The 10,827-nt window shown below is 45.5% G+C and overlaps 2 protein-coding genes across 2 annotated transcripts; both read right to left on the bottom strand.

Annotated features, from left to right (window-relative positions):
• Positions 1 to 1,796: 1,796 nt before the first annotated feature.
• Positions 1,797 to 2,906, bottom strand: LOC127308375 (auxin-induced protein 15A-like). Its single transcript, XM_051339180.2, has one exon. It carries the CDS (start codon positions 2,624 to 2,626, stop codon positions 2,243 to 2,245), a length of 384 nt encoding a protein of 127 aa, XP_051195140.1. The 5' UTR covers positions 2,627 to 2,906; the 3' UTR covers positions 1,797 to 2,242.
• Positions 2,907 to 8,210: 5,304 nt separating this feature from the next.
• LOC127309739 (auxin-induced protein 15A-like) lies at positions 8,211 to 8,851 on the bottom strand. Its single transcript, XM_051340478.2, has one exon. It carries the CDS (start codon positions 8,612 to 8,614, stop codon positions 8,231 to 8,233), a length of 384 nt encoding a protein of 127 aa, XP_051196438.1. The 5' UTR covers positions 8,615 to 8,851; the 3' UTR covers positions 8,211 to 8,230.
• Between the last annotated feature and the right edge of the window lie 1,976 nt (positions 8,852 to 10,827).

Below are 10,827 nucleotides of genomic sequence, written 5' to 3'. Positions count from 1 at the left end.
AGCCCCCATTCGACCTGCGCCCCTTTCTTTGTCTCTCTGTCCGGCGGCGGCGGAGAGGCTTGTCCTCCCGCGCGCCTGCCACGTCCTGCTCGCTCGCTGCCGGTGATGGCGGCAGCAGCCCGCGCCTGCCCCGCCTAGCAGCAGCCTTCCGCACGACGCAGCTCCGTCTGTGAGCTCGCCGGCCACGGCGGAGCTCCTCCCTTCTCCCCCAGCCACCATACATCGACGGCGACCAGGAGACGTAGCAACAGCGCCCCCTTTGGCCCTCTTGCCGGCGCGTGCATGCACCCTTGCGTGGGCGCACCGCCGGCAAGCGGCTCAAGAGGTGGTGCTCTTTTCTTTCCTCTGCCGGCGCCATGAGCTTGAGCAGCAGCTACCCGAGGCAGCTTAGTGGCGGCGCGGTTTTCTTTGCCGGCGCCACGGCCAAAAGCAGCAGCAGCCGGTGTTTTTCTCTCTTTGCCCCGTGGGTTTGGGTTAGGCGCGGCCAGATGGCGGCGCAACTTTGCCCCCTCTCTTTGCCGGCGAGGTGCCGGTGATGCTTTCTTTGCTTTGCCCTTTCTTACTAATAGGGTTAGGGTTTGGTTGCAGGGACGGGCTAGGGTTTCATTTTTCTGTTTCTTTTTTACCCGAAAACGAAAGATCTACCACTAGCAACAGGCTCTGATACCAATGTTTGCTTTGCTGGATCATCTAGGTGTAGATCTTAGCCGGGTAGAATGAAATACTGCGGGTCTGTGAGGTTTACCTTATCCATTAGAGGTGGAGCTCGCCGATCTGGACATGGTGACGACGGCGACGGCGTGAGGTCGAGCGAGAGGTGGCGGCGGAGCTTCCCGTCGGCACTGTGCGAACCCTAATCGGTGGGTGTGTTGGTGGGGCGAGTGGCACTCCGGTAGTCCGGTCAACCTCGTTACCTGTGCCACCGCCCCCACCACTGTATATATAGCACAGGCGACAGGGGCCCACCAACCAGATGCGGTTGGGCGCCCCCGATCAGGTCGCGGACGAGGTCAAGGGTCCGAGTTCGAGCCGTTGGGCTCGGACGCGAGGAGATCATCCTAACATATACAAGCCAGCACTTTGCTTGCACGGTTCAAACATTATAGATGTCACACATTAAGTTCTTTTTTATTAAATTTGAGATTTGACATGTGCTAGCTTTTAACTATCTCAGCAAGTTTCTCTTGCAGAAAACAACAGACGTGCTTTGTAATGCGCACATATAAATACAGATGTTCTACTTTTCATCGATAGTAAGGGGAGAAGTCCTGGCTCTAGAAAGTAGGAACTGTGGGAATTAAAAATTGTGCCACCTAATTCAGTGTTGCGAGCTACAAGTATCTTGTTACAAACTGTAATTCGGAACTTCTGGTTGCTAATCAGAGTTGTAGATAGGAGTGCAGTTTCTCTAGCTAGCTTGCATTCTCTAGCCTGAATTCCAGCTGAGAGGTCAAATTGGGCACGGGCTGTCTGTTCATCCATAGTGTGAACAGATCAACGAAAACGAATCTCTCAAGTGCAGATGGAAAAACAGTAGTCCAACTATTATTCATCCAGAACATCGATAGCGAAGAGAATTATCAATAAGATGAAATCTGGATCATGGCAAGTGGGACCAGGACAAATGTCAGTGTGACGACGGCAATATTTTCTGATTCCCTTTGTGACAACGGAATATGCATCTCAGTTAATCCATCCGTTGCTGATAGGCATAGCTATATATACATATATAGGTCGGAAACTCAGATCTTTTTTGATCAACCATACAGAGGAGCAAGAGGATGCATTCAGGCATGTAATTAATCAATCATCTTCATATTAAATCAAATCATCATTCATCCGTTAATTTCAGAGCCCTTACAAGAACATAATTATTCCAAACAGGAGGCACAATATCTATCTACTGCTCCACCACACACAAATCATCATGTGTGAAACAAAAAACCAAAAATAATCGTTTTTATGAACCCAAAAATCAGATCATCCTTCATCCTTCATCCGTCAGAACTCAGAGCCCTTACAAAACATATTTGTTCCAGACTCGAAAATAACATCTATCTACTGCTCAACCACAGACAAATCATCATGTGTGGAACCAAAAACCAGAACCAATACCAATGGTTATACGCTATCGGTTGGATGGGCGTCATGGTACTCATCCAAACAATTAAGGCAACAAAAATGCTTCTTCCCCTGCCACCATACGTGACCGGTCCCACGGCGACAGCTAGGCCTAGCTCGATCACCAGTTCACCGAGGTGCTCCGCCTGCCCCCGGCCGCGCTCCAGCGGCGCTGCCTGGACTCGGCCGCGGGCAGGAGCTCGGCGACGGTGGCGACGAAGTCCTCCTCGCGGCATGGGATGCGGAGCCCGCCGGCCTGGCCGAACCCGAACTCCTCGGCGGCAAGCTCCATGAGCGCCCGGAACGCCGGCTGGCAGAGGAGGCTCATGGGCACCACGAAGCGCCGCGCCTCCGCTCCCACATACACCGCGAAGTACCCCTTGGGCACCGACGCCGTCTCGCCGTCGACGAGCAGCGCCGAACGCAGGCTCTGGCCGTCCCTCTCCGGCGACGACGACTTCCTCCCGCCCAGCTTGGGTGCCCGGAAGTACCCCATCGTCAACATAGTGCCCCCTCGAGGAAATGAAGCAAGATCGAAGCTTTCCGTGCCAAGAAACGGCGACACGATCTTGGTTGGGTGAATGGGTGTGCTGTGTGCAAGAGCTGGGAGTGCTCGGCGATCTTGGCTCTGCTCCAAGAAGCTCGCTGGGAGAGGATTAAGAGGAGGAGGAGGATGAGGAATGGGGAGGGATCAAAGCATGTGATGGCTTGGGGTTCTTGTGCAGCATGTGTTGTTATATTGTGGCTGCTGAGGTTGGTCGGGGTGTGAGGACAAGGCGAGGAGGAGTCTTCATAGCTGGAGCCTTGTAGCAAGTGTGTACGCTTCGAAACCGACCCATTGATTGCTACGCGTACGCCGCACATGACCGATTTGGCGTCCTCTTCATGTGGGTAGCCAAATGTGTGTATTATTAGCATCGAGCTATTCTCTACCCGGCACACATTATACAGGGTCAATATATAGTTTGTGTTCATATATGTTCTCCAATCTCCACTAATTTCCTTTTGTTATATCGATCCATGTAGGCTGGGTTCGATGATTCGGTTCAAGATTTATCTTATTTGATATGTTGTGGAATGAACGAGTCAATATTGTTGTAGCTGTACTAGCTAGCTTGCTAAGCTGTTCTTCAAGCAGTTGGCTGTTCCAGTTACTCCCATGAGTGTAAGACAATCGAGTCAATGGCCTGTGTTCATATGTGTTCTCCAATAATTTCGCTAAGTTGTTTAAATCAAAGTAGGCCAGGGTGCTAGGATGATTCAATTCAATATTTATCTTATTTTTGCTATGGAATGGACGAGTCAATTAGCTAGCTGTTCGATCTACTCCAAGCAGTATGTTGCTTCAATTATCTAGGCTTTTTCAAAGAAGCATGGCCCATGTATGCCTAAGTTTAGGGTCCATCACAATGAATTCATCTTTTAAGTGGAACAATTTTCTGTTTTAAATTCACTCACTAATCAAAAATCAGCACACGTGAGCCCCACTGGAAGAAGTTGCCAGGAAAGTTCTGTTGTGGGTCCACCAACTTCCACCGTAGCAGATAGACTGATTGGGTGCTAAGATCCATTTTTCTTTTTGATTTTGCTAACTCTCAGTGGCTTAGAATTTGCTTAGTTCTCAATCGACTTCTGCCATAGGACTGCAACGTGACTTGTAACTGAGGTTTTTTTAGTTGTAAGTAAACAGGGTTTTAACTTTGAAAAAAGTTTGAACCGTTGGATTGACTCGTGATTTGTTGTCATGAGTTGCAACACGGGTCGCAGTTGACTTGGACAGTTGAATTGCTTTGTGATTTGTTCTAGTTCATGCTACTAAGGGAGTTGCAACATTCGCTGTGATTAAAATTCAATGACGTCATCTGACTGAAAATTAGGAAGTCACGCCCTTTTTCTAAAATTTGCATCATTGTTTAATTTTTAAAGTAATGCTTGTGGTGCGTCAAGCCGTCAACACGGGCATGCCCACGCTATATGTTTTGGAAAATTAAAATCCTTGTGAGATTCGTGTAAACCAAAGAGATATACTTTAAAACTTCACGATACTTATAGTGAAGATTAATACACACATGAGAAAGATGCCAAGACACTCATTTGGCTAGAAGATCGAGAGACCATTTTCACATTCGAAACCTTTCGAAGGGAGCTGAATAAAAGGCTCGTAGAAATTAACGTTGTGCCTTGGCGGCGACGGTGATGACGTGACAGATTGGCTGGAAGAGAGGATGAAACGGTACGATCGGAACAAGATATTGTGGATGGGTACGTACGAACTCCGAAGGGTACGGTCGAATGATTAGCGCGAGGTACGGATGGCACTATGGGTTAGGTAGCACGCCACTTCCTCTTCCCATTTCTTAATGATCTTGTTAAAGAAACAGGTCCGAGTGATTCTTGGGCATCTTTCCAGGTCGTAACCGATATCTGCTCTTGTACTTCGGTGAGTTATGTATACATGCACGGCACCCTTTCCCGCTCTCAAGTGTTAATATACTTTTGAGAGAATATACATAACAATGCATAATCCATCCAGGTTCTAACTGGATAGTTGTAGTAATTCGCCAGCTGTTCCATAAACAGTTCTGTTATTTCAGTGTAATTCGGTTTTTCCAAAGAAGCATGGGCATGGCTCTGCATAAGTTACTCACTCCAGTCCAAAAAAAATGTAGTAGTTTTTTCTAAATGTGAATTTTTCTACACACTAAAGTACGTACATATAAATTCATAGTTATATAAAGTTATAACCGGAAATTCAATTCGGCTCCCGGGTGCGTATGCACCCTCTATCAAAAAATCATATTTGGAAATGTCGAAAAATTTTAAGATTTTTTTTTATATGTACATCTTCATAATATATGTTCGTTCGTCAAGTTTCACGAAATACCAATATTTTTTATGGTCTATATAAAAAAAGAGAAAACTTATCTTTTGAAAAGCATTAACTTTAGCACTGAGTTTTGTCTTTTTTATACACGTCACATGATAAGTCGATTTTTTATGAAACAACTTTGTAAGCGTGTAGCACGAGAAGATTTACATGCGAATTTTTGGTTTCAATTTTTTTGAAATTCAAAATATGTGTAAGATGTATTTCAAAATAGACGGAGCATATGCTCCCATGTTCCTAAACACCACTCTCATTTATAACACTGATTATAGATTGGAGGTCGTAGTTAAGAATACACAAATCCATCTGTCAAAATAGATAGATTTGGTCAGTGTTCCTTCCAATCTACACTTCTTTTCATCGGTGATGGTTGCTGCTCTCTTGTGCTGGTCCTTTGGAAGCTTTTTTTTTTGAAAGGAATACGGTAGGGGAAGCCCCTACACTGGTTTTGTTTTTTTAATAATAAGAACCCAAATTCGCGTCCCTGAAGACTTGAACCTGGGTGGTTGAGTTGTACATCCACTTCCCTAACCAAGTGAGCTAGGCTCACTTCTTAAGCGACAAGTTCTCGTTTATCTACTACAACAAACTCTGCTATGATAAGTTTTTCCCGGCTCTAATGAGGGAGGGGCAAGGACGGCGGCATGCCTTAGGCTCGTTCGAGTTCAAGGATTTTTTGCAATTTTTATTACTCTTGAGATTTCTTGTACTACTCTAAAGTTTATAAATATATGAGCACACTTATGACAAAATAAAAAAAATAGCATGTCAATGTTTTTAATTTATCGATCTTGTGTATCCGCGGCCAAGGTCGATGATAGTATGGACAAAAGAAGACATAAATGTACGATCGAAAGAAGATATTATATTCTTCATGGATGAGTGCGAAGGGTAAGGTACAAATGGATGAATGTGGCAAGGTATGGTACGGATGGCACTAGGTACTAACAACAAACTGTTTGTTTACTCCCTACTGCACAAATTATGTATTCCACATTTGAAACATTGTTGTTTTTATATAAGAACATTTTTTGTGGTGTGGAAAATATCTAATTTCCATATATAGAAACTTAACGGTTATTTTTATGAGGTTCGTGCAAACGAAAGATATACTCCATGAAACTCATAGTGCCATGGTGGAAATTTAATCTAGCAAGTCAAGAAAATTCCTATGCATGTACATATCTGTCCATATTTACCAAAAGAGGGGCCTTATTTCCCAAGAAGAAGGGACATGTAGAAATTACCAAGCTTCGTGCTTCGGGCATCCACGTTGATGACAGAGTGGAGCACAGAAGAGGACGAGACAGTGCAATATTGTATTTTTCATTGATGAATGCATAGGATAAGGTACGGTTGAATGAATGTGACCAAATACCTTAGAGTGCAAACAATAAAATGGTTGCGCTCTTCAGGGATAATTTTCCTTAGTTATTTGGATCATGCTAGGATGCCAAGATGATACAGTTCAATATTTGTCTTATTTAATATGCCAATGCATAAATGAGTCAAGTGGCTAGTTGTACTTTTGGTAGTTGTTCAATTCCAAGAAATTTTGAGAGCATCTTCAATGGCCCGATTCAAATGTACCGCACAGTGATCTTTTGTGACTGGGCTGTCAAAATATGCGTCTAATCCAGTGTTTAGTGGTATCTGAAAGAGTGAGATCCATGGTTAGCTCCCCAGTGTGAGTTTTGATCCAGTGTGCATCTCCTAGGAACTGATTTAGTTGTGGACTCAAATAGTTAGGTCCGTCTCGAAGATTATGGTGGACTTTATCTCGGGGTTAACTTAGTTAGGTGGCTTCCTGGACATTGCTGTGATGAATTAGAGTGTGTGTTGTGATGTCCTGTAAGTTGAGAGTGTCTCTATAGGTTTTTAGTGTTTGCGCGATGTCGCTTAACCCCACTAAATAGCCTTTGGCGTTCTTTGCATCCTCTAAGTTCTCTCCGTGCCTTATAAGTACAAAGGACGACTTGTCGACGAAGCATATACGTTTTGAATTTTTGTTAAATATGAACCCGTACTTATTGATGCTTTGAGACAACACCGGGTAGGTATGAAGATAGGTTCGATGAAGAACGACGCTAGCAAAGTTAGGTCATTTGGTTATCTTCAGAACTCATAGCCCCATTTGTATTCTTGTTCGTACTCAGATGTATTTGACTTCATGTATGATTTGGATCTTTATATTTTATACATTTGTATTCTGGAATCCTTGAAGTCGTTATTGTTGTTATAATATAAGTCCTCTTGTGGGCTATGCCATGACTTGTTGTAATGATTAGTACTTGTGATTGATTCCTCGCGCATCACGTATATTTTTTGAAGTGTACGAGCCACTTGGTGGTGTGTCTCCTAAAATCGATGTTGTGCGGATTTTGGAGGAAACATTTAAATCCGCATAGTACCGGTTTTGTGGCGCCACAAAGGAACCACCAAGCTTCTGCTAAAACCGATATTGTGCAGATTTTGACGAAAACGCTTGAATTTGCATAGTACTGATTTTGGGGCACCACATCGGCGGTGAGTACGCAGTGCAGGTCGAAAGGGAGCATGCTGACCACCGGCCACGACGGAAGGCCCAGCGAGTGGATCACCAGGAGGATGGCTACAACCACGAGCACCTCCACCACCTTCTACAACTTCGGGAGCAGGGTAATCCAACTACGTGCAGGGCACCACTCACTAACACAACCAACACCACGTCGGCGAGCGGAAAGACCATCATGCCGCTGTCACCGACGGTGGCCAAAGCGGTTACGATGCCTACATGTAAAACACCTCTTACAAACACAACCAGCACCACGCCGCCATCGGGCCAGGCCCGCTTGGGCATGTAATATCTTTTTTATGAACCCAAAAATCAGATCATCATTCATCCGTCAGAACTCAGAGCCCTTACAAGAACATAATTGTCCCAGACTCGAAAAACAACAGCTTCCGTTCAAAAAAAAACAGCTATCTTTTTTTTTTGCGAATGAAAAAAAAAAAAAAAACAGCTATCTACTGCTCCAGCACAGTCAAATCATCATGTGTGAAAAAACAAAACCAATACCAATGGTGATATGCTATCGGTTGGATGGACGTGATGGATCATCGCACGACGGCTCGTCGGCGCGCGGCCATGGCACTCATCCAAACAATTAAGGCAACAAAAATGCTTCTCCCCTTGCCACCGTACGGGACCGTCGGACGGGCGACCAGCTAGGCCTAGCTCGATCACCAGTTCACCGAGGAGCTCCTCCTGCCCCCGGCCGCGCTCCAGCGGCGCTGCCTGGACTCGGCAGCGGGCATGAGCTCGGCGACGGTGGCGACGAAGTCTTCCTCGCGGCATGGGATACGGAGCCCGCCGGCCTGGCCGAACCCGAACTCCTCGGCGGCAAGCTCCATGAGCGCCCGGAACGCCGGCTGGCAGAGGAGGCTCATGGGCACCACGAAGCGCCGCGCCTCAGCGCCCACATACACCGCGAAGTACCCCTTGGGCACCGACGCCGTCTCGCCGTCGACGAGCAGCGCCGAACGTAGGCTCTGGCCGCCCCTCTCCGGCGATGACGACTTCCTCCCGCCCAGCTTGGGTGCCCAGAAGTACCCCATCGTCAACATAGTGTCCCCTCGAGGAAATGAACCAAGATCGAAGCTTTCCGTGCCAAGAAACGGCGACACGATCTTGGTTGGGTGAATGGGTGTGCTGTGTGCAAGAGCTGGGAGTGCTCGGCGATCTTGGCTCTGCTCCAAGAAGCTCGTTGGGAGGGGATTAAGAGGAGGAGGAGGAGGAGGAGGATGAGGAATGGGGAGGGATCAAAGCATGTGATGGCTTGGGGTTCTTGTGCAGCATGTGTAGTTATATACTTATATTGTGGCTGCTGAGGTTGGTCAGGTTTTGAGGACAAGGCGAGGAGTCTTCATAGCTGGAGCCTTGTAGCAAGTGTGGAATTCTGTATACGCTTCGAAACCGACCCATTGATTGCTACGCGTACGCCGCACATGACCGATTTGGCGTCCTCTTCATGTGGGTAGCCAAATGTGTATAGTATTATTAGCATCAAGTTATTATTCGCTAACCGGCGCACATTATACTGGGTCAATATATAGTTTGTGTTCATATATGTTCTTTAATAATTTTCTTTTGTTATGTCGATCCATGTAGGCTGGGTTCAATGATTCGGTTCAAGATTTATCTTATTTTGTTGTGGAATGAACGACTCAATTAGCTAGTATTGCTGTAGGTGTATCAGGCTTTAAATAGCTGGCTATAGGCTATAGCCGCGGCCTCCTAAAACTTCTATATCTCGGCTATAGCCTGGCTATAGCCGGTTAGTTAAGGATTTTAGCATCTTTAGCCAGTCTATAGCAGTTAGCCCATCATGCAGGAAAGGCTATTACCGGCTATTTAAACAGAGGTAACAGCTAGCTAGCTAAGCTGTTCTTCGGGCAGTTCGTTGTTTCAGTTACTTCCATGAGTGTAAAACAATCGAGTCAATGACGTGTGTTCATATGTGTTCTCCAATATTTTCGCTAAGTTGTTTGAATCAAAGTAGGCCAGAGGGTGCTAGGATGATTCAATTCAATATTTATCTTATTTTTTTCTGGGGAATGAACGAGTCAATTAGCTAGCTGGGAGTCTCAGATAGCTGTTTCAGACCTTCAGTTATCCAGGTTTTTTCAAAGAAGCATGGCCCATATATGCCTAAGCTTAGGGTCCATTACAATGAATCCATCTTTTAAGTGGAACATTTTTCTGTTTTAAATTCACTCGCTAATCAAAATTAGCACCCGTGCGTCCTGGGGAAAAAGTTGCTAGGAAAATTTTGTTGTGGGTCTAGCAACTTGGACCGTAGCATTTTTTTTCCGGCTTTGCTAACTCTGAGTCGATTGAGAATTAGTTTAGCTCTTAGTCGACTTCTAAACCATAGGATTAAAGTGTGATACGTGGGCAACGTGATCTGCAACTAACAATTTTTTAGTAGTAAATAAGGTCTCGACTTATAAAAAAATTGTTCGGTCCGTTGCATTGCCTCATTATTCGGTCTAGTCACAAGTTGCAACATGGATTGTAACTGACTTGGACTGTTGGATTGCTTGTGATTCGTGCTACTAGTGAGTTGCAACATTGGTTGCGACCAAGATTCGACGATATCAGCTAACTGAGAGTTAGGGAGTCACACTTTTTTTCAAAAATTTGCATCAGCGTTTAATTTTCAAATTGACGCTCGTGGTTGCATCAGGGGGTGATATGTTTTGGAAAAATAAAAGCAGAAAGCTAACTTATCTTCTTGTAAGATTCGTGTAAACCAAGAGATATATACTTAAAACTTCACGGAATTTATAGTGAAGATTAATACACACATGAGGAAGACGCCAAGACACTCATTCGGCTATCGAGAAACTATTTTCACATTCAAAACCTTTCGAAGGGAGCTGAAGAAAAGGCTCGTAGAAATTAACGTCATGCCTTGGCGGTGACGGTGATGACATGGTAGAGTGGCTGGAAGAAGGGACGAAATGGTGATATTGTAGATGGGTAAGTACGAACCGCGAAGGGTACAGTCGAATGAGTGGCGCGAGGTACGGATGGCACTATGGACACTACTAGAAAAAGGCCTAACCGTAAGATCACTAGCAGTGGCGCACCCCTCTAGTGGTGCGCCACTGCTACCAAAAACAGGTGCTCCACTGCTATGAAAATACTAGTGGCGCACCATAACAACAATGCGCCATTGCTATACATTTTTTATAATCCAGCCCCACCCCAGACTTAGCAGTGACGCACCTATATTAGGTGCGCCACTACTATCTCAACTAGTAGTGGCGCACCT

The sequence above is a fragment of the Lolium perenne genome, chromosome 6 (genome assembly GCF_019359855.2).
Source record: "Lolium perenne isolate Kyuss_39 chromosome 6, Kyuss_2.0, whole genome shotgun sequence".
NCBI lineage: Eukaryota > Viridiplantae > Streptophyta > Magnoliopsida > Poales > Poaceae > Lolium > Lolium perenne.
The sequence above is the reverse complement of the archived record's forward strand: the minus strand, read 5'-3'. Positions and strand labels throughout refer to the sequence as shown.